The sequence below is a fragment of the Rhinopithecus roxellana genome, chromosome 16 (genome assembly GCF_007565055.1).
Source record: "Rhinopithecus roxellana isolate Shanxi Qingling chromosome 16, ASM756505v1, whole genome shotgun sequence".
NCBI lineage: Eukaryota > Metazoa > Chordata > Mammalia > Primates > Cercopithecidae > Rhinopithecus > Rhinopithecus roxellana.
The window spans coordinates 97530112-97554988 of NC_044564.1; the positions used below are offsets into that span (position 1 = coordinate 97530112).

Here is a 24877-nt window from a genome sequence, read left to right on the forward strand (position 1 = left end):
TCACAGGCAATCCAAAAAGGATTTCCTAATGAAGAGCAGACTGTAGCATACCTCAAAGTGAAGAGTATAATTTGTGATAGGTTTTCTTCCTTATTTTGTGTTCATTTTCTCCCCAAAGGTAACACCCCAAATCTAGCACCAATGTTTTCTGTCCTACTTCAATACATTTTAGTTTTTGTCTTTGGTTCCTAATTACTGCTTTTCTTCCCTTCTAAAAATTCATTTATCTCTTTCAGTAAAAAGAACAGTAATAATATGTTGAACAACTCTGAAATAAATTTTGTCATGTAAAAAATTAATTACGCATTCCGAACCTGGTCACTGTAGTCCTCCGGGAATTGCCTCTGCACCTCAGGATCTGTAAATAATTGACAGATAATATTAATTGGCTTTGGATTAGTGAGCAAGCAGAGGATCACACATTAATATTTGATCAGAAGATGATAGCAGCCCTGGCAGGGGATCCAAGGGGGGCAGCTGAGGCTGCTATGTTGATGAGCACAAGGAAGGACTCGGCAAGGCACTCCCATTACCCTCCTCCAGAAATATAAAAAAGAAAAATTTTAAAGACCTGATGCTACTGTTAACTTTAGACTATTACCTAATGCAAAAATCTTGCCAGTTGCAAATTGCCCTCAATATATTTTTCCAGAGAAAACGAGTCTTAAACCTGCTTGACTTTTCTTCTCTAATCAGAAGCCTCCTTTGCATAGTTACAGATGTGGGCTTGATAAACCACCGTAAGCACTGGTTCAGACTGGGGAGAAAGGAGGAGCGAGAGAATTCTTTCAAGGAATAAATGCAAAACTCATTGCTTTAATAAATGAAATCTATCCTTCTCAAAATGCTTATACACTCTTATGAAAAGGCAGATAAAACTAGATGGAAGTTTTCTTCAAAAGAGAACTAATGCTTCTGGCTTGTCAGTATAAACAAAATATCATAAAAAATTATGTTCCGGCTGACATAATCAAACTTGCTCAGAAACTATACATATACACAGGGGAAAATACCTTTTATGACCACCTATTTAAAATGGAGTTACTAAAGGGATCACTTTATTCTTAAATCATAAGCAAGATGATTCAATGCCATCTTCTGTAAGTCAATACAGAAGTGAAAAAATTAAAAGCTATTAGCATTCCATTTACTATCGATTAGGAAAACATTCAATCATTTCTAATAAGGAAAAGATCTGATTCCTTGGAGACATGTTAAGGGAAGTGATCAGAGGTCAGAATAATATCTATTTGAGAAATCATATATCAATTCAGAGGCTTATGGAAAATCACAGATCTGAGGGTCTCCCATCTAACAGTGATCACGATATATGCTACCCATGGCTACCTTTAAATACAACACTAAAACACTAATTTACATTCCTGTGAAAGTGAATCCATGTAAAAGTTCACTGCAGTCCATTTCTTCAGTGAATAATCAAGAAGGGAAAAAACTAAGGGCCTATTCACAAACTACTAGGATCCTAGAAATACCAGTTTTCAAGTCATTACAGCCAATGTGAATTATTTTTTAAAACCCAAGACTAACAACAAAAGCAGGAATATTCAAAAGGTTACGCCAAAACCTTTTGAATATTCCTGCTTTTGTTGTTGAGTGGTGCCAAAAAGTTGAAACTATCTGCAAGTGATTTCAAATCTTTACGTGTCTTTTGGTTGGCTTAAAAGCTGGGAATCAATTTCTTTCTTCACCCTCATCTTCAGCTACTGGGAAGGAATCGATGTGTCTAGATCAACTAGAGAACTCTGGAGTAATGCCCTAGCAGTACCAATTCAGGGCTTCCCTGGTAGGCAGCAGCTTCTTCACTTGACCCGTCTTTGGCCCCAAGGACTGAAACTGCCCAAGGACTCAGCCCTTGTGAGAGAGGAGGCCAGTGGGCACCAAGAGTGTGGCAGGAAAAGGACTAGGCCAGCAGTGAATAATTCGCCAGCAGGAGACAAAGGGGCAGCCTGCTGCCCAACAATCCTCTACCAGTGTGCAGTGAGGGGAAAAGGGAGTGAACAAAGGGAACAAGGGGCCTAAAAAAGAGGGCAGTGGCTATAATTTCTAAAAGATACATAAATAACTTAAAATTTGGTCCAGAGACGCAAAAAATGCAGCTCTAAGCCACTGAGGGACATAATAAAACAGAGGTTGGGAAAGCCACTAAATCATCTAAGGCTTATTCTTTTTCTTCCAATTGACATGTGGTTTAACACCTATTCTTTACCAAACTTCATACAAAAATTACTCTCATGCCAATCGTTACTATCATGCCCTTTCTTGCAGTAATTTGTGCTTCTTGGGAACTACAAAATACCCATGAAAACAAAACCAAAGATTACTTTTCTATCCCCATTTTGTGACAGACTATATGTCCGAAACCAAAATTTGTAGTATATTCTTCAATTTTTAAAAATACCATTCTTATTCATAGGTGGCAGATGGTTCTTAAATCTTTTCAGTCAACTATATTAATAAGAAACCACAACAAAAAAATTCATATAAAAATATTTTTGATTAACATATACAACATAGAATTGAAAAAAGCATGGGAAAATCAATGAAAAGAAAAAAAAATCAACCTATCTTAACACATTGAAGATAAAGATGATCATGGAATGCCAAAAAGGAGGCCATTCAAACTGTATTATTCCAAATACTGCCTCAATGGAAAGCAACATAAACACCATCAATTAAATTCCTTCAATTGCCCTAAGACTCTCTAAAATGAAATTACCAGGTTTTAACAGAATAACGTTCCAAGATAATACATGCATTATTAGTTACTATGATTCAAGCATACAACTTTTGGTTTCTTTTCATTAAGGCCTCTAACACTTACAAAAAACAAAATTCATAGGTCTTTAACATTCACCAAAGCAATATAATACATTTTTTGAAAGAAAGGAAGAAAAGCAATGCTTTTTAAAACCAAGTCAACCTATAAAGTTCCATTCAATCAGCTCGAAGATTCAGTCCGATAGTTCATAAAACTATGAAAGCCATTTTGGAAAGATTAACACAAAAACTGCAAATAATTTATTTGAATTTTCTTAAAATGTCTATTTAACACAGGAGGCTGAAATCTTTTTTCACATTGAGTCAATCGCAATGCCACAATGTCACCAAAATATCGACATTGGAAACATCTGAGTTAAAAAGGTCCAAATACAATCTGCTTTTCTCAAGCAACACAACACCCGCCTTACTAACAGTTTCAGCATGGCACATGTACAAAACCTAGCACCCTGCAGTTAAGCAAACCGCCTTTAAATTTTCTGTCTGGCAGCAATCCACTTGCGTGTCTGTATGTTTTTACAAGTACTCTATGTATTTCATTGCGTCAGCTGCATTTCTTTGAGTTTTAAATGGTCTGGGAACATTTTATGAAATGTTCTATATCTTTATATGGAAAATAACATACACTGGAAAACTGCATCAGTCTAATATTTATATATCTATTTCTTTATCCACCATTCAATGCTATAATTGCTTATATTCCGAAACACCTTCTCACATTCATAAGCTCACCATCAAATGTAGTGTCACCAAACAGCTAACTTTCAACACAAAAATCTGCAGGGAAGAGTACTACCACAGAAGAAAGTAACATAATTTGCTTACGCAACTGGCAGTAAGAATAGAGTAATCAGCGTATGTCAAGCTTTTTCCCCAAGAATTGTCCCGCTGACAGAAAATTAAGAATCTAGTGGTACATAGCACACCCTTCTTTCCTTATCCTTTTCTCTCAACAACTTTCTCCTACTTTAGGCAATAGATAACTCACAAACTTAAAAATCAATGTCATCAACTCCCAGGAAAATACTTTTCAACATGAAAAAAATATTGTATTTAAAAATCTTGCTAATAATATGTACACTCTAATAAAGTCCATGCATCTCTTAACCAAAGAGGCAGGTGGCTCTCAGACAAGGTTTCATATCATGTCATTGTGATGTCACAGCACCATGGCCATCAAAGAGGCTGTCCCCACAGAAACGTGTGCATCACTTTCACTGAAGGCCACAAGAAGCATTTCCATATTTAAACACACACATTTCACAGTACAGGACTCCCAAAAGCACAATCTCACTCAGGCACAGAACATGACCATGCTTAAAAAGCTATGTCTTCACAGCAGGAAAAAACTGATTTCCTAAACAAACATGTCTAACATTTTTTCTTTTAAGAAAGGCTAATCTTCTTCCATCTCAACAGTCTATGTCTTCCAGTCTTCTACTATACATACTTTAAAATCTTTAAGATATACCAGATTGCCACAGAATGTTTAATTAATAGAATAAGAGTGTGGGCAAGACTTACTGGAAAGGTGCTATAAATTATTTTACACAGGCTCCAAAAACCCTGAGTTCTGCCTTAGGCTTAAAGTTCCTAGAAAACGTGGTAGACAGATCTTTTACAACAGAAATGCAAAATAATTCATAAAAGTGCTGTGGTTATGCATGAGGGCTCATTTGTACATTGGTAACTCGTATGTGTACACGTACACACACACACACCTTACCAAATTCTTTTCCTGTTTCCCTCTGTCATACCAATGACTTCATTTAAAGAGTCATGACATATTTTTAAACTGATTAAAAAATACACCAACTTCATTCTGTACAAAACACATAACAACTGCATACTAACCAAACGCCATTATCTCCTATAATAGGACCTCCTCTAGGAAATTTAAGAGAAACTGCAAATGTACCAGTTAACAGGGGAATCTACACTGCTTTCACTTTTAACATGTTAGGATTTCAAGGCAGAAAACATTACATTTAACGCCCGCTGAATTTACCCGATCATTATCTCTAGGATATTTCAGTCAATAAGAGACAAAATATTGAACATATTTAAAGCTTACAATTACAAAATCTGCCCTTTAAAGAAGCAGGACTTTAACATCAGCTATAAACCATATAATCTCGTTGTTCAATTTCATGGAGTTTAAGATACTATCTTCCTCTCCCCACAACCATAAATGTTAATCCAAGCTGTAATCAGATTTAATTTTCCAGATGAGAAGATGGGAATATGCTGCAAACAGGATAACAGTCCACTACACTGCTCTTTCACTAATGACATTTCCAAATTTCATACACTAAAAATGTAGACTTTCAGAAAATAGTCTAAGAAGTTGTATAGTTTGAGAACAAGCTCAAATTCTCCCCAAAATACACCCAGAAATAAGCTTTCTTTTAATCCTCAAAAAGAAAATGTGTTTGTATTACGCAAAATTAAAGTTTCTTGATAAGATGACCGCAAACTGGACTGCATTAAATATAGCATTTCAAGGACACTAGTAAACTTTCTAAAGCTACAAAAACTCAGCTTCATTTATTTTACATTGTAAAATACCTGACTCATTAGGTTAGCATTTTGTAATAACTAAACATAATTATTCTAGTAAACTATATTGTCTGATTGTTAAAATTTACTTGTTACAAATAATATATTTTTGAAAAGAATGTTTGAAATGTTAGAGTTTAAAAATCACTAGCATGTTTTCCTTTTTTTGACAATGAAACATAAAGGTTTAGGTTGTTTTTCCTTTTAAATTTTTTTAATTAAAAATCAGTCTTTTCCAAAAAATATTGATTCTAAAATGCAGATCTGACTCTAAAATTTGAAAGACATGCAATTCACAAATTAGAGAAAAAAAGCATTTTGAAGTACTATAAATGAACATTTATTTGGATTCCATGTACAAATAAAATTTGTTACTCAAAAAAAATCTATTCTAGGTATAACATTTTGCTTTAGCACATGAAGGCTGTAAGACATAAAAACTTTAAATCATCCCAATTTTTAACCATGAGTCTAGTCTAGCATTTTCCCCCAACACTGGCATTTAAAATATAATCAAATGCAATTTCACAGCGGCCAGCCTGATAACATAGGAACAGTTAACCATCAACACCCATAATAAAAACACAAATAACATTATTCAAGGAAAGAGAGCAAAAACCCACCTCAGTATGGCTAGCAATGGAGCCATTCACATGCCAGATTCCTCCTCAGACTAACATATTCTGCCTTTCAGACATATCCTGCTCCGATGTGACTATTTATGCATAAACAGCAGACACTGACCTATTGTTTTCAGTTGTTGAAGTTATGAATGTAGTACAGTTACCAATTAAGTGAATCAACAAGTCCTAAATGCATCAGCTGTTGTACAAATAATGAGTCCATTGACATTATACAGTAAAATCTAGGAGTTTAATCTTTCTTTCTGAAGAATATGGAAGGATTTTAACCAGCAAAAGCCACTACTTACTGATAGTTTGAAATACTTTTCATAACTTCATCTACAAAAGGAATATAAGTCTGATCTTTAACCAAATTTATGCTATGTGAATCCAAAACTCAAACATAAGTGAAGGGAGCTTTAAAATGCAAAAGGAAGGATAGGGTATGCTGGAGGCAAAAAAAAAATCAAAAGGATATGTTCACTTACATTTACCTTTTTCTCTACTGAATATCTTAGTTTTCAACTTTCATTACTACTTATATTTAAATATTTGGAATTCTTAAAAATTACTTCAAAATTAATGGAAACAATTCCTAAAATCTATCAAGTTGATAGATAATTATAGATGAAGTTTTTTTATGATTATCATCTCAGGCTTCCATGTAATTTCTCTATGAGTTAGGATTTATTTTATCCCACTTTTTTGAATGAGTAACCTGAAGTGTCACATTTTTATGCCAGTATGAATAATTACTTTATACTTTGCCTAAACGACAGCTGTGCCCTTTATGTATTACAAATATGACATCACTCCATATGGTCTTCATAAATAGATATATCGTATCTGTCAAATTTGGTGAAAAGAGATAACTTATTTACTCAAATATAAAAAACTATTGATGGAACACCCACTATTTGCCAGGCACTGTGATAGGCATTTTATAGAAAATTTCTGATTTTACCTTCCTGACAAAGCTATGCTATAGAGACTATCAAATCAATTTTATCATAGTTAAAGAAAGCAATAGGTTATCACTTGTCCAAAGTTAGAAAATTAGTAGTCACTCACAGAACAAATGCTCTGCTGTGGCTGACCCTGCTGATAAATAAGCCACAGTCCTCACCCTCCAGGAGTTTACAGTCTAGCCCTTAATGGAGAACACAGAGAATTAAACAAGTAGGTACCATGGGGCTTGGTAAGTGTGATACTAGAAATTAATTAGCACAGGGGCATCTGGCCTTGTCCTAAGGGAGCAGAAAAAGGTTCCATGAAGAAGTAGTAGAGCCGGGGTAGAGTCCAGGACTAGATCAGGGCTCATCCCATGACACACTTCTGAAGCATATACAATATAGTGAATAGGTCTGTTGTGAGGCCAAGTTCCACGTCTTACTTAACTTTGTCTCCTACAAAATGTCTTAACTGTTATAAATATCGAACAAATATTTGGAGTGTAATAGAATTAATAGAACGAAAAAAAACTCATTAAACACCCTGTGTCTCCAAGTGGATAAAAGGCCAATTTCCAAACATCCAAATGAAAACAAGCCTTTGAATGCTACAGACTTCCTAAAGATCACACTGGCATGTCGTAAGCACACAATAAATATTAGTTGTTGTTATATTATTAACCCCAATGGAGAAATAAGCAAGCACTATAAATTCGATGACTACAGATGTATAGGTGTGCCTCAAATTGGAAATACATGTGTTCCTAAAATAAACTTTTATAAACCCAATTAAAAATTTCCCATTGCCTTCTACTGCTTACTTAGAAACATTATAACTTTATCAGAAACTGATTTTCTCTATGTTGTCAGTAGTTCCAAAATCCTTAAGCTACAGTTTATTTGCCTCCTGGCATCTGTTTTGCTAATGATCTGTAAACATCAAATACACTAGGGACTCTCCCAGATTTATAGAAACCCTGAGGTGAATCTGTATAAATTGAAGGACCTTTCTGCTAATTCTTTTGCTTTCTAAGTTTGCATACTGGGTTTCAGAAACAGAGTCCCACTAAACATTTTTGCAGTAACAATTATAATACTACCAGCTACCTCTTATTGAATGCTTAGGTATACCAACCATTGCCATAGGTGGCTTAATTTATTACCCTATTTAATCATAATGACTCTTCCAGGTAAGTAGAAGTTCTCTGTTTAATAAATAAGAAGAGTGAGGCTCACAATGAACAAATTCACAGAGTTAAGTAACAGAGCTGGGATTCAGCCTGAATCCATCAGGCTCCAAAGAATCCAACACTGGCTTTCCTTTTTGGCTTTATTTATTTACGTCCTCCTGTTGATCTATCTTCCAGTCATTACTGTGACTCAACAATAAGAATACATCTGGACAAATAACTACAACATGCTGTCATGAAATAGGCCTTAGCGGATTATGAATGAGAGCTTTCCAATTTCTTTATTTATAGTCCTTTGCCAAGTTCAGGATATAAATAAAATGACTCCAAAGTAACTAGCACTCTATTCAACTAGTAAATACAATATTTAAAAGATGAATTCATACTAAAAACTTAGAATGATTTTGAAGGCTAGAGTTATCCTTATCTCATCTATGAAAAAAAATTTGCTAAACAAATAGAGTAAATAAGAACACAGAGAAAATGTCTTCCTACTTAAGAAAACATGATCCCGAGTACCTCTGAACCACAATGAGAACCCCAGTGCTGGAGTTCCCATTCATACAGGAGAGACAACGCAGACATCTCTGCAGGGGAAGCACATGCCCATCAAACAGAGCCTTCCTTATACCAAAACCCTGCCTTCCCCACTCCACCCTGCTTCCAGGGAACAAGCCACTGCTGCCTAGCCCTTATCTGTACCATTAGAGAAGCAGTGCCTATGTCCTTTGAGACTTTTGTTGTTGTAAAATATACACACGATTTACTATTTTGAGCATCTTTAAGTACCATATTGTGACATTAAGTACATTCATATTGTTGTGCCACAATCACCACTATCCATTTCCAGAAATTTCTCATCTTCCCCAACAGAAACCTTGAACCCATTAAACACCAACTCTTCATTATCTCCTTCTCCCAGCCCCTGGCAACCACCAATCTACTTTCTGTCTCTATGAATTTGACTACTCTAGTTACCTGATACAAGAGAAATCACTTAGCATAATATCTTCAGGGTTCATTCATGATGTCACATGTGTCAGAATTTCCTTCCTTTTTACAAATGAGTAACATTCCATTGTATGTAGATACCACATTGTTTATTATTCCATCAATGGACATATGGGTTATTTCCACCTTCTGGCTATTGTGAATAATGCTGCTATGAACATGTGTGTACAAATGTCTATTCAAGTGCCTGCTTTCACTTTTTTTGTGTATATATCCACAAGTCAAATTACTGTATCATATAATAATTCTACATTAAATTTTAGGGGACCTTTACCATTTTTAATGTTTTAAGACCTTTATGTAGGAAAGCTATCATAACAGCCTACAATCCTTAGTGCAGACATTAAGACCAACCCAGCCCATTTCACCTCTGTGTCTGAAATATAAATCCCTAGACCTGGCCAGCTTAGTCATTTAACTTTCCCGCAAAACTTGACATGCTCTGTTCACCTTTCTCATCTTCCCACTATCCAAATCTTTCAAAAGATGCACTTGGGCATCACTCATAAATGTGGCCAATTGTATATTCTTATATGAATTAACAGTCAATCATACAGACACTTTTTAAAAATTCAAAAGACAAAGAACATCCTCCATCAAAAGTGTACTGAATTTTTAATGAGGTTGCCACAGGAACAGCAAAACTGGCACACTCATGTCCATGGCTCTCCAACTCACAAAACTAACTTGCTTTGGGCACTCCTGGTCAGCCAAAAGCAAAACATGCAACCTCTTCTAAGCTCCCTTTACATCCTTATCTTCTTACTGCAACTGAATGCTCGCTTCCTCTGGGGTCCTTTGAAGAGCTGGATGTTTCTTTCCTACCTCTCCTCCCACTGGCCTGGAGGTGGGATAGACAGCCTCTGTTCATTAGAGTCACATACAGGCCATTCACCTTCCTCACTCTCCAAAACCCTAGATTTTTACCTCTGGTCACCAGACCATGCCCTCCTCCCTACCACCACCAACACTGCCACCATCACCACTCTGCTTTGTTGCCATCTACTAATTCCAGGGTTATTCCTCATCCTTGAATCTTGTGGGTCATACTGCATTGCCACTGACTCTACCACCACTCCCACCACAGTCTTCCCGATTTTACTATTCACACAGATGATCCTTCCAAATCCTGGAACTCTTGATTCCTAGTCCACTCCCCCCAACAATCTCACCCTCCACTCCTACGGTCACACCCTAAACTCTACCACTACCAATAATTGAAACCCCTGTAGCAATCGCAAGTTTCAAGCATCTCAGTCTCCAACCATGATCCACCTCCTCTGTCTCCATTCATCCCCTGTAGCACTCTTCCTTCTTCTATCCCACAGGGGCATATACTCTATCCATGTTTTCATTGTCCTTTTTTTTTTTGGAAACCGAGTTTCACGCTTCTTGCCCAGGCTGGAGTTCAATGGCACAATCTCGGCTCACCGCAACCTCTGCCTCCCGGGTTCAAGCGATTCTCCTGCCTCAGTCCCCCGAGTAGCTGGGATTACAGTCATGTGCCACCACGCCTGGCTAATTTTGTATTTTTATTAGAGTCGGGGTCTCTCTATGTTGGACAGGTTGGTTTCTAACTCCCAACCTCAGGTGATCCACCCACCTCAGCCTCCCAAAGTGCTGGGATTACAGGCATGAGCCACCATGCTCAGTCCTTTTCACTGCCTTTTATCCACCTCAGGTCTACACCATTCTCCTTACATAGCTTAAATTATATTGTTATAACTGTTTCTTTAAACACATTCTCAACTGACTTGTGCCTCTTTGTCATCCTCTCTTGGCAAACTCCAGTCCTTGTTAAATCCAACTATCCGCCTGCACCCATATAGCTCAGAGGGGGTCCATTTTCATAGCTGTTCTATGTATACTTGGAAACTCCTGACACCTTATAGTTTAAGGCATGTGGCTGGACAAAAACACACAGCTATGCTGACTAATCTCACCTTAAATCTGTGGTTATTAACTGTAAGTGAGCTTTAATGCAACTCAGTAATTATACCACTTTTTCCTTCATTCATTCACTTTCTCTGTCTCCTTGGCGACTATTTTATACTTTCTCCTCTTCCCTCCAACCTCAAACCTTCTCCAACCTCAATTGCCATTCATTCCCTTACTTGCCACTTCCCTGAGAAAACAGAGGAAACAGAAGAGAACTCCCACAAGCCCTATCACCACCTCTATTCTCCCACCACCTCTGCCCCACAGACTCTGCCTTCGTCTTATTACATGTGCCCCTTGCAAAGGTCCTTTGTCCACTTGTGAAGGAGGATCCCATCCACTCTTTCCAACTCAGACAGAGCTCTACCAATCCTCCTGTTTTATTCATTTCACCTCTCTATAGGATCTTTGCCATCAGCATAGAAACATGCTGTTATTTCTACAGATATTTTTTAAAAGGTCAAGCCCACTTTCCAACAGTTACCACCCCATTTTTCTCCTTTTCTTTTTAGCTATATTCTTTGAAACAGTGTCTATACTCACAGTCACCACTTTGTCTCCTCCTCCTCTCATGGACCCATGACAACCAAGTTTTCATCTCACCACTTCTCCGAAACTACTCACATACCAACAGCCACACCAATGACCTTCTTTCACTGCTAACATCAATTATCAATCTTTAGTCTTGATCTACAAGCACCATTTCTCACCCACGATTGCTTCCTCCTTGATACAGTTTGGCTGTGTCCCCACCCAGATCTCATCTTGAATTGTTAACTCCCACAGTTCCCATGTGTTATGGGAGGAACCCGGAGAAAGGTGATTGATTTATAGGGGTGGGTCTTTCCTGTGCTGTTCTCATGATAGTGAATGAGTCTCATGAGATCTCATGGTTTTAAAAATGGGAATTTCTGTGCACAAGCTCTGTCTTTGCCTGCTGCCATCCATGTAATATGTGACTTGTTCCTCCTTGCCTTCTACCATGATTGTGAGGCCTCCCCAGGCATGTGGAACTGTAAGTCTCATTAATCTCTTTCTTTTGTAAATTGCCCAGTCTCAGGTGTGTCTTTATCAGTAGTGTGAAAATGGACTAATACACTCCTGGAGTCACTTTCTTTCTTCAGGAGGCTTCCAGAGCATCCCACTCTCCTGCCTCACTGGCTTCTGCAGGCTCCTTGTTGATCTCTCCCTATTGAAGAGCCCCAGAACTCAGTCTCTGGATTTGACTTTCTTTTCTTTGCTGGTCCTCTTTCAGTCCCATCACTTCAAATATGCACTATTGACTTTACATTTATTTCTCCAGCTCCTATCTCTTCCAATTCCAGACTCATTCATCTAACTGTCTACTCAACATCTCCACTTGACATCTCAAATTTAACATATCCAAAACAGAACTCCTGATCTTTCTCTCACATCCCAGAGCCAATGTATCAGCCACTCCTGCCAACTCAACTTTCAAAATATATTCAAATTCTGACTATTTCACTCCATCTCCACCACTACCACCCTGATTTAAGCCACCATCATTTTCCACCTGGATTAACTACCAGTAGCCTCTTAACAGGTTTTCCTGCTTCTGGTTCCAATTTCCTGTAGTCCGTTCTCAAATAGCAGCTAGAGGAATCCTGTGAAACTCAATTCAGGGCCTCCTCTACAACGTCCTCCCTTTATCAGCATACCTCTACACTCACTTCCTAACTCTCCTCTCCTAACTTTGTTCCCACCTTGCTGGTCTGCTTGCTGCTCCTCAAACATGCATGCCATGCTTCCACTTCATGGCCTATATCCTGACAATTCACTCTGTCTGATAAAATATCAAGGAATAAGGCATGTGCTATCAGACTTTATTCACAAATTAGTTTCCCAATGAGGCCTTCCCCAACCACCTTATTTAAATTTATAATTTTCCTATCCTCACCATTCCTCATTCCATTTTCCTGGGTTATGTTTCTCTTCAGTGCATTTCACCATGCAACATACTATATACAGGTTGAGTGTCTTCTTTTTTTCAAAATGCTTGGGACTAGAAGTGTTTTTTCAGATTTTTTTCAGATTTTGTAACATTTCATATACATAATGAGATATCTTGGGGATGGGCCCCGAGTCTAAATGCAAAATTTATATTTCATATATACCTTATACACATAGCCTGAAGGTAATTTATACTTTTTTTTTTTTTTTTTTTTTTTGAGACAAAGTCTCACTCTGTCACCCAAGCTGGAGTGTAATGGCGTGATCTCAGCTCACTGCAACCTCTGCCTCCTGGGTTCAAGCGATTCTCCTGCCTCAGCCTCCCAAGTAGTTGGGATTACAGGCACCCGCCGCCACGCCCAGCTAATTTTTGAATTATTAGTAGAGTTGGGGTTTCAGCGTGTTGGCCAGGCTGGTCTCAAACTCCTGACCTCAAGTGATCTGCCCACTTCAGCCTCCCAAAGCACTGGGATTACAGGTGGGAGCCACTGCACCATCCTATATAATATTCTAATAACTTTGTGCATGAAACAAACTTTGTACAATGAACCATCAGAAAGCAAAGATGTCACTGTCTTAGCCACCCATGTGGACAATCTGTGGTTTGGCATCACCATCATTCCCACCTATTAATTTATATGCGGCCGGGCGCGGTGGCTCAAGCCTGTAATCCCACCACTTTGGGAGGCCGAGATGGGCGGATCACGAGGTCAGGAGATCGAGACCATCCTGGCTAATACGGTGAAACCCCGTCTCTACTAAAAAATACAAAAAACTAGCCGGGCGACGAGGCGGGCGCCTGAGACAGGAGAATGGCGTGAACCCGGGAGGCGGAGCTTGCAGTGAGCTGAGAGCCGGCCACTGCACTCCAGCCTGTGCAGCAGAGCAAGACTCCGTCTCAAAAAAAAAAAAAAAAAAAAATTTATATGCTACCAATAAGCAATTATTTTCTTGTACCTGTTTACATATAAGTACCTAACAGTAAAAAATATGACATACTGGTTTTGGGGGGTTGTTTTTTGTTTCCAGACAGAGTCTAGCTCTATCACCCAGGCTGGAGTGCAGTGGCGCTATCTCTCCTCACTGCAACCTTGACCTGAAAGGTTCAAGTGATTCTCCTGCCTTAGCCTCCCAAGTAGCTGGGATTACAAGCACCCGCCACCATGCCTGGCTAATTTTTGTATTTTTAGTAGAGACAGGGTTTCGCCATGTTGGCTAGGCTGGTCTCGAACTCCTGACCTCAAGGGATCCGCCTGCCTCAGCCTCCCAAAGTGCTGGGATTATGGTCACCATGCCCGGCCAACATACTCTTTGTTGCTTTATTGAGACGAAGTCTCGCTCTGTCACCCAGGCTGGAGTGCAGTGGCGTGATCTTGGCTCACTGCAACCTCTGCCTCCTGGGTTCAAGCAATTCTCCTGCCTCGGCCTCCCGAGTAGTTAGGATTACAGCTGCCCGCCACTATGCCCAGCTAATTTTTGTATTTTTAGTAGAGATGGGGTGTCACCATGTTGGCCAGGCTGGTCTCGAACTCCTGACCTCAGGTGATCTGCCTGCCTCAGTCTCCCAAGTGCTGGGATTACAGGCGTGAGCCACCGTGCCCAGCCCTGACATGCTGTTAAAAGAGTGAAAAAATAACATGTTCAGAGTAACTTGTGACATCATATCAGCCCTCAGAAAGTTTCAGATTTTGGAGCATTTTGGATTTTCAGATTAGGGATGCTTAACCTGTACTTATTATCTGTTTTCCCCTACCAAATTATATGCTTTATAAAGGCAAGGATCTTTGCTTATTTTGTTCACTACTATATCCCCAGCACCTAGAAAAAAGGCCTAGCATATAAATACTGAATGAACAAAAGAAAGAATGAAGGAATAAAGGGAGTAATACCCTTTCTTCTCAAATACCTCTTTTGGCAACAAGTACCAAAAGCATTATCAATGTCCACACTCTACACCCTAGTAATTCCGCCTCTCAAAATCTATCCGAAGGAAATAGTCTGAAATGTAGGTACTTTTTAAAATTTTTTTCAAGCATCATTGCAAAAATTGAAAGAGTGTTAATAAGTTCAAGTGATGCAATATTTACATCACAATGACGTGGAAATACATCATTGCATTATGAAGAATTAACTCAAAATACAAAGATTTATCATACTGTAATAGCAATTATCATTTTTTAACGTTTTAAATCCAGACTAAAATTAACTCATCAAAATATCTAGCCATGAGTGAGTTGTAGGATTATTGGTGATTTTTTTTTTGGCCTTATCTTCTGAATTTTCTATATTTTTAATAAGATTCATAAATTTTTTAAATGAACTTTGCAAATAAATATGTTCCTGGGAAATTAGATTTACATTACAACAGTTTATAATATTCCCATCTGCCTCTTTCAGGAATCCATCTCTGACTATGTCAGCCCACATTTGACTGGTCTCCTCCCTAAGCTTCTATAATATTCGCTACTTTGGCAGCATAATAAATGACTAAGCACCTGATTATGCACCTAATCATTTCCTATCTTAGACTGTTAATTCTTTCATTTAAGTACTTGTCTCCCCAGTAAGTAAAATAAGCCACTCCAATGACCAGAACCCATGTCTCCTTACCATCTGTGCTCTTCCCACAGATAAAGGCACCAGACTTCAAGCACAGTGCACAGCACAGAGTAGGCTGCCTTCCATACATGCTTGCTGAATTGAATTCTATCTGAATTGCCCTTATTAAATTTCCTGGGGTAGATTAATTCAGGGGCACTTCCAGCCAACTCTCCTTCAAAAGACTACTCTGTGCCTACTCTGTGTCACACACTGTGATAAGCACAGTCCATGTCATGCCACTTAAGCTTCACAACTCTACAACTCTACAAGGTAAGTATTGTTATCCCCAGAAGATCAGGAGAGATGAAATTCCTGGCTCACAATCATACCAATGGTAAATGCAAAAGCTAAGATTCAAACTCAGATTAAACTCTAAAACCTATACTCTTGGCCGGGCACAGTGGCTCACGCCTGTAATCCCAGCACTTTGGGAGGCCAAGGTGGGAGGATCCTTTGAGGTCAGGAGTTCGAGACCAGCCTGCCCAACATGGTGAAACCACGTCTCTACTAAAAATACAAAAATTAGCCAGGCGTGGTGGTGGGCACCTGTAATCCCAACTACTCAGGAGGCTGAGGCAGGAGAATTGCTTGAACTCAGGGGTCAGAGGTTGTAGTGAACTGAGATCATGCCATTGCACCCCAGCCTAGGTGACAAGAGCAAAACTCCATCTCCAACAACAACAACAACAACAACAACAAACACCAAAAAACCTATAATCTTTTTATTATTATTATACTTTAAGTTCTAGGGTACATGTGCACAATGTGCAGGTTTGTTACATATGTATACATGTGCCATGTTGGTGTGCTGCATCCATTAACTCGTCATTTACATTAGGTATATCTCCTAATGCTATCCTTCCCCTATGCCCCCTCCCAACAATAGGCCCCGGTATGTGATGTTCCCCTTCCTGTGTCCATGTGATCTCATTAAAACCTATAATCTTAATCGTTATGCTTACATGGCAGAGGTTATCAGCCTTCAGCATGGATCAAAGTCACCTGATAGGCTTGATCAGTTTCTGTTTCAGTAAGTCTAAAATAGTGTCCAATAATTTGCCTTTTTTTTTTTTTTTTTTTTTTTTTTTTTTTTTTGAGATAGTCTCACTCTGTCACCCAAGCTGGAATGCAGTGGCAGGATCACAGTTCACTGCAGCCTCAACCTCCTGGGCTCAAGCAATCCTCCTGCCTCAGTCTCCCAAGTAGCTGGACCTACAGGCAAATGCCACCATGCCTGGCTAATATTTGTATTTTTTTATTGTAGAGGCAGGGTTTTGCCATGTTGCCCAGGCTGGTCTCAAACACCTGAGATCAAGCAATCTGCCTGCCTACTTTGCATTTCTAAGAAGTTCCCAGGTGATGTTGATGCTACTGGTCTGGGGGACTACATTTTGAGAATTATTGTTACACAGACTTGTTAAACAAAAAAAAAGAAAACTAGCTATAGGAATCCACTCATCAAAGTTCCTTAGAAAAGGTGAGACGTCTTCGACTCCATCCTTCTAGTCTCAGCTCAGGTTCTATAATACTTCCCAGTGAAAGTTCTCAAGCCAACCACCCCACACTGGCAGGTTCAGTGCCCCTCCTATGTGTTAACCCTAAGCATTCTGCAGACTGGCTCACTCTATCTCTCTCACAACATTCTGTGGGCCCTCCAGTATCACAGAAGCTGGAAAGCTACAAACTATTTCCCAAAATCCCCTGCAACTAAGATCCTGGGTATGATTTAGGTTCTGCCAATCAGATCCACCTAATGAGACTTGAAAGCTCAGGGACGTGGGGAGACAGGAGGCAACAGGAGGAACCCATTTTTCTGATAGAAACCTAGAAGGAACAGCACAACAGTTTCTATTATCTTCAGCTGGGCCATGACTGATACGCCCCCGGCATGTTCCTCTGAGTATTTATTTTCCTATCCACTATGCCTAGAACAATATTAGACTCATAGCACACAATCATTTTTAGTAAGTTTTTAGAAAATCACAATAGCCATTATAATATTTAAAAGATTTGGCATGAATCTTAAAATGTTGGACTGGAATCAGCAGACCTAGAGTCTGCCACTATCTGATCTTAAACATATCTCTGAACCTGAATTCTCTCACATATAAACTAAAAATGTTTACTGAGTTTTCTTGACTCTAAAATTCGATCATTCTATGATCTAAAAGCCTGAGACAACTCATTGCTTTGGTAAAACATCAATGCCTGTAAGTATCCTATAAAGGAAAATGGCCCTGAGGAAAAGTACTTTCTTCTGGATTTCTGTGTAGCCAAAGACTCCGTAAAGTTAACAATCCTCTCACAAAAGAAAGAAAACAATATGAAAGTTCTTTCAATGGAGAAAAATTCTAAATTTAAGCAGCAGTGGCTACATAAATGTCATTCTATTTATGCTTTCTTAAATTAGGAATTTAGGAAGTCTGAACACTGAAATAAGCATTTCCCAGTAAGAAGTAATTAGCCTGATAATTGTCCTCAACTAGACCTACACACCTGACATGACAATGAGAATTTCTTTTTTTCTGGTCTTGAGACGGAGTCTTGCTCTGTCACCCAGGCTGGAGTGCAGTGGCATGATCTCAGATCACTGCAACCTCCATCGGCTGGGTTCTAGCAATTCTCGTGCCTCAGCCTCCAGAGTAGCTGGGATTACAGGCGTGCGCCACCCTGCCCAGCTAATTTCTGTATTTTTACTAGATACGGGGTTTCACCGTGTTGGCCAGGCTGGTCTCTAACTCCTGAGCTTGATCAAGTGATCCGCCTACCTCAGCCTCCTAAAGTGCTGGGATTACAGGCATGAGCCACCACGCCTGGCCAAATCCCTGAACCTTTTTATCCATCTTGCTTGAAGCCTGGACTAAACCCTGTTATACATTCAATCTGCCCTCTCCTAATCACAGCCTCCAAAGTTGAGCACAATTCTCAAAATGATGGAACACCAGACTCAACACTTTGCCATCTTGAAAGATGCCAAAAAAGGGATGCAAATAGGTGCTTAAGTTTTATAATCCTATAACTCATGTCATTTTTCCCCACAAGACTAGCAAAGGTTAGAAGTGTGGTAAACATCTGGAGACTGAAGGATCTGGGGAAATAAGCAGTCTCCTATAATTGATAACTAAGAGTATGGTTGGATGTAAAGTAATTTGGTACAATTTTCTGCAGCACAAATAGAATGAATTTTAAATTTCCATGCCTTGTAATCCACCAATTTTACTTCTAAGAAAGCATCCACAAAACTCAGGAAGGTCATGGTCTTCTACAAAGAAGTTCATTACAGTGTTGTTCAAAGCAGTGAAAATATGAAACCTCCTAAATTTCAATCAACAAGGCAATAGTTAAATTATGATAAATACATACATGAAAATATTATAGTCATTAGGATGGATTTAGGAGGATGTGAAACTGGAATTCTCATACACTGCTAGAGGAACAATAAATTGGTATAGCCACTTTGGGAAACTATTTGACAGTATCTAACAAATTAAACATATAACCACCTTGTGACCCAGCATTTCCACTCTTAGGTATATACCCGAGAGAAATAAGTGCATTTGTTTACCAAAAGACAGGTACAAAACTACTCATTATAGCTTTATTGAAAATAGTAAAACAAAAATGCTGATCTAAAGAAGGATGAATAAATTGTGCTATATTCATACAGTGGAATACTATATAGCAATTAGAAAGAACACATGCAACAAGATGAATAAATCTCACAGACATATTTTTGAATAAAAGAAACTAAATGACCCCATTTAAATGAAGTTCAAGAACAACTAAAACTAATATATGGTGATAACAATCAAAACAGTAGTTACCTCTCCGGACGCAGGAGGACAGGATAGGATACTGACTAGGAGGGAGAACAAGATAGCCTTCTAGGGTGCCACAAATGATCTCTGTCTGGGTAGGGGTTACACACATGTATACATTCACCAAGGTGTACATTTAAGATTTGTGGGTTTACCTCTTTGCCAAACATCCATCAACATATTTTTAAAATAAAGTGATTTAGAACGATAAATGACATGGAAAGTTGCCCTTTTTAATAGTTTGTAACTGGACCTCTGAAATACAGTGATGTGTCACTTAACAATGAGAATGCACCCTGAGAAATGCATCTTTAGGCAATGCTGTCATTATGTGAATATCATAGAGTGTACTTAACAAGCTTAGAATGGTATAATCTACTATATACATCTATGCTATATGGTATAGCTAAAGCACCTTATCCCATTATCCTCCTCCTTCTCTTTCCAGAAGTAACCATTTTTTAAGGTTGGCATGCAGTCTTTCCATCCATACTGTTGTACTTTTAATATATATAAATGCACCCATTATAAAACAAAGTTGTTTTGTATTTTTAACATTTATATATCTGGTATTTTGCAGATAGTATTTTAGCCTATTCTTCTAATTCAAAATTACGTTTTTGAGAATTACTCATGTTGCTTCAAGTAGATTGGATCCATTCCTTTTAATTGCTATAAAATTCTTCTATTTGGGTATATAATTCTTTATTCTATATTAATAAGTCATAATTTATCCATTTTTTCCCTGTTGATGATCATTTTTCAGGATTTTTCAGTTACAAAAAAATGCTATGAACATTCTTTTTTTTTTTTTTTTTTTTTTTTTTGTGAGACGGAGTCTTGCTCTGTGGCCCAGGCTGGAGTGCAGTGGCCGGATCTCAGCTCACTGCAAGCTCCGCCTCCTGGGTTCACGCCATTCTACTGCCTCAGCCTCCCAAGTAGCTGGGACCACAGGCGCCCGCCACCTTGCCCGGCTAATTTTTTTGTATTTTTGAGTAGAGACGGGGTTTCACCATGTTAGCCAGGATGGTCTCGATCTCCTGACCTTGTGATCCGCCCGTCTCGGCCTCCCAAAGTGCTGGGATTACAGGCTTGAGCCACCGCGCCCGGCCAAACATTCTTGATTATGTCACTTTGTACACAAATGAGAATTTCACTGCAATATACAGTGAGTGGAATGAGCGGTTGCTAGGACGTGAGCCCTTCCACTTCACCAGATATTATCAAAGCACATAAGAGTTTCTGCCCTTCCATATTCTTATGAATACTGGTACTAGTCGATTTGTTACATTTTCTGCCACTCATGTAAAAAATACTATCTCAGGATTTTAATTTATATTTCTTTCATTTTAGTGATAGAATCATAATCTTTTTATATGACTCTTAACTACCTGGATTTATTTTATTATTTCACCTAATATTTTTTGCCTATCTAAAAAATTTCTTTCTTTCAAGTACCTTATGCATTCTGGATCCTAAGGCTTGCAAAAATTTTCAATCTAACAACTGTCTTTTTATTTTGTTAATAGTTTTTTTTTCCATACCAAAGTTTCAAATTTTAGTGTACTCAAATCAAGAGTCAAGTCTTTTTCATCATGGTTTGTGGTGTTTCTTTGTGGTTTTTGGAAAGGGTCTCACTCTGTCACCCAGGCTGGAGGGCAGTGGCATGATCACGGTTCACTGCGGCCTCGACCCCTAGACTCAAGGGATCCTCCCACCTCAGCCTCCCCAGTAGCTGGGACCACAGGCGCATGCCACCACGTGCACCTGTGGTCTCAGCCAATTTTTTTGGTTTTCTGTAGAGACAGGGATCTCACTATGTTGTCCAGGCTGGTCTCAAACTCCTGAACTCAAGCAATCTTCCTGCCTCAGCCTCCCATTATGTGGGATTACAGGTGTGAGCCACTGTACCCGGCTTTGTTTGTGCTTTTTTATATCTTAGTCAAGAAATCCTTTCCTACCTAAGACTTCTAAAAATATTTTCACATTTTCTATGAACTTCTGTTTTTTAATGTACGTCTTCAGTTGTAATTTATTTGTATCAAGGCTGTGAATAGGACTTTTTTTTTTCCAAATGACCAGTCAATTCTCTCTCAAATAGAAGAACTGCCTAGTGATAATCTTTTTATTCCTAACTCCTAAGCAGCTGGCAAAGCCGTTCTCATTAAAAAAAAAAAATTAGGGAAAAAGGTATACTATTTAATACTTAAATATGACAAGTCATAACTAATGACATTTGGTAGGACAGACCATACCAGAATATACTGAGTCAACTTTACTTACACCCAAAAAAGAAGACCTGCATTCACCATTATCCAACAGAAAAGCACAATGAATCCAAACAGATACTGGATTGTCCAATAAGTAAAAAAAAAAATTAGGCAAAAGTAAAACAGACATTTCTACCAGCTTTTTTTTTCTTTTCTTTCTTTTTTTTTTTTTTTTTTTGAGCTCATACCAAGTTTTAAGAGTTTCATGGAGACACACAAACAAACTTTTTACCTAGCCCTCAAAATTCACAATCTCACATCAGTTTTCCATTCCTTTCCAAAGCTTAGATTTAGAAAAGGGCCACTTAGGAAAATGCTTATCTCAATAGTTACAGCATTAAGAAGAGAAATGCCTAGCTGATACTACTGCAATCATCACTAAATCTCATTGTGATATTCTTGCATAAACTAACAAAAATTATTTCACTGATATAAATCCTGTATAACTACTTATAGATTTTTACATAATGTTACATTTACCATAACAATTTACATAATGTAACTAGTATCAAGCAGCTAAATTTGAATTCTTTGTTCTCTTGAAAAAGAACACCATTTTAGGTTAATAATATGCTTCTGAATATGACACTATAAGGTATTCTTAAGAGGGTATGTAACACGGACATTAATAATTTACCAAATAAATTCATTGTGATCACTTCTATTATAAAAATTCATAGGAACTCTTAATAAAAGCAAATGTTAATTTAATATTTTTACCCCTTCGTCATCCAGCCATCTATTAGAACCTAACTTATTGAGAATATCATTTTTAACAGCATTTCTTTGCAAATGTTGTACTGCAGCTGCTATATAATTATCTTTCAGGCTGCAGATTTTCAGCATTCTACATATTTTATAGCTATTTTATATATACTTAAAAATGTAAACTCAATGGTCAAGTAAACAAAAAAGGTACTCTTTGGTTCAAAAAAAATCATTAAGCATAATAAATTCAATTAGACACAGTATGAGGTTTTCCTCAAAGCCATACAATAATAACACAAGTATTGTATTGTTCAAATATTCTCATTGTTATATAGCTTGTCACATTTCACTTTTAATAGGAACTGACTCAAAGAGACCTTGGAACAAAAGTATCCTAACCAAGTAGCAGTTCTCAATGTGTCATGCTAAAAAAACATTACTCTCCAATTCACACAATCCAAACAATCAAATCAGAGAACCACTTCTTTATTAATGGAAAAATGCACTCTAGTTTCCTGTGTCCAAGTGATGCTACCTGAAAAATACTTAAACAAGGAATGCTAAAGATGCAATCATTGGAATAGCATCAATACTAATAAAATGTTTTTAGAACTGATCAATTAGATATTATTCACTGAATGATAGTTTTGAGAGTTTAACAATAATTACAATGTTTGCTGAAAGCAAATGAAATTAAAGGAATTCCTAATGCTGACAATCTTCTTCATTAAAATATAAAACTAAAAACAATTCAACCTACAAAGACAAAATCCCACTAGAAAAAAAAAAAGTGATGTAGTTAGGCAGGAAATTAAATCTTACTCAAACTGCAGGTGGAAATAAAACAGTACCTTCATAATAAAGATATCACAAACAGCTGTATTCTTTACAATTATTTGTTCAAGATATAATTTGCTCTCCTGCAGTGTCAGATGCTAATGCAACTGAATTTATACAATCTAAGCATTGTCTACAGATGCACCTTTTGTTTTTAAATCAGCAGGAACCATTGACCAGCAGTATTCCCAACTAATCAGCAAACATGTAAAGTCTGACATCCCCCACAAAATACACATTAGACCACAGAATTGTCTCAATAAATTCACATGACTACAAACAACTTTAACACACTAAACAAATTCTACTCAAAAAGGATCAGAAAATCTGTCACTGCAAACAGCCACCGTGCTATAGACAAGAAATAACTTTTAATAAGCCCCCTTCAAAAAATTTGCAGCCTGAAAGATAATTATATAGCACTTGCACTATAACATTTGCAAAGAAATACTGTTAAAAATGATATTCTCAATAAGTTAAGTTCTAATAGATAGCTAGGAAAGGAAGGGGTAAAAATATTAATTTAACATTTACTTTATTACTTAAAACTAAACAGTTTTAGTGTACTAAAATCACATTTTCTAAGAAAATTCCTAAAAATACACATTATGATCTAAGTAATTTTCCAAACTGACCATATTCTTCTTTATGTATAACATTCTACAATATGAGGAGGCTAAAACATATCTGTAATTTAATATTTCAGGACAATCTAGAAGTCTGTACAAAACACAACCCAACTGCTATAATAACTCAAAAAGAACAGAAAACTTACAGCTACATGTTCAAAAAGAGTAAGCAGAAAAAGAAACAACAATTATTAAGAACCTGTTTGGCATGGGCCCCCCAAAGTGACTATACTTTTTTTTTTTCTTTTGAGACAGTGTCTCACTCTGTCACCCAGGCTGGAGTGCAGTGGCACAATCTTGGCTCACTGTAGCCTCGACCTCCTGGGCTCAAGCGGTCCTCCCACTTCACCCTCCTATGTAGCTGGGGCCAAAGGCTTGTGCCACCACACCCGACTCATTTTTTTATTTTTTTTGTAGAGATGGGGTTTCACCATGTTTGTCAGGCTGGCTCAAACTCCTGGGTTCAAGTCATCTGCCAGCCTTGGTGTCCCAAAGTCCTGGGGTTACAGGTATAAGCCCCTGTGCCCAGCTGAAACCAAACCTTCCAAGTTCACTGATTTCCCCAAGGTCACGCATCTATTAAGTGTCTGAGTGAGGATTTAATCTCAGGTTTGTATGATTCCAAATTTCAAACTTTCATCTGCACCAAGTTTTCCCCACAATAAAATGGGTGATACAGTCTTCCTGGTCTAGCCGGAAAGGTTAAATGCTGTGGATGAAGTTTTAAGGGAGGTTTATAAATCAACTTCCAAATAGTTTTACAAACTTATTATAATACAACATGATCCTTTCTTAAATTGGGAATGTTTGAAAGAACACAAATCTGTGAGTTCACTAACAAATATTAGAAACCAGTTTGGAAAAATAATTACCTGGTCCTCTCACACTACCCTTGGGGGCCAGTGAGTAAGTCATTTCAATAATGTCTTGAACAGGACCAAATGCAATGTTATTTTGAATTCGCAAAACTCTG

General features: G+C 37.9%; 1 protein-coding gene across 1 annotated transcript in view; it reads right to left on the reverse strand.

Moving 5' to 3' along the window:
- LOC104680724 (DENN domain-containing protein 1A-like) overlaps nt 1-24877 on the reverse strand; it is a 387331-nt gene that overhangs the window by 249133 nt on the left and 113321 nt on the right. Inside the window, exon 3 of the mRNA XM_030920077.1 lies at nt 315-358. Coding sequence (XP_030775937.1) covers nt 315-358 — 44 coding nt within the window. The remainder of the gene's footprint in view (nt 1-314; nt 359-24877) is intronic.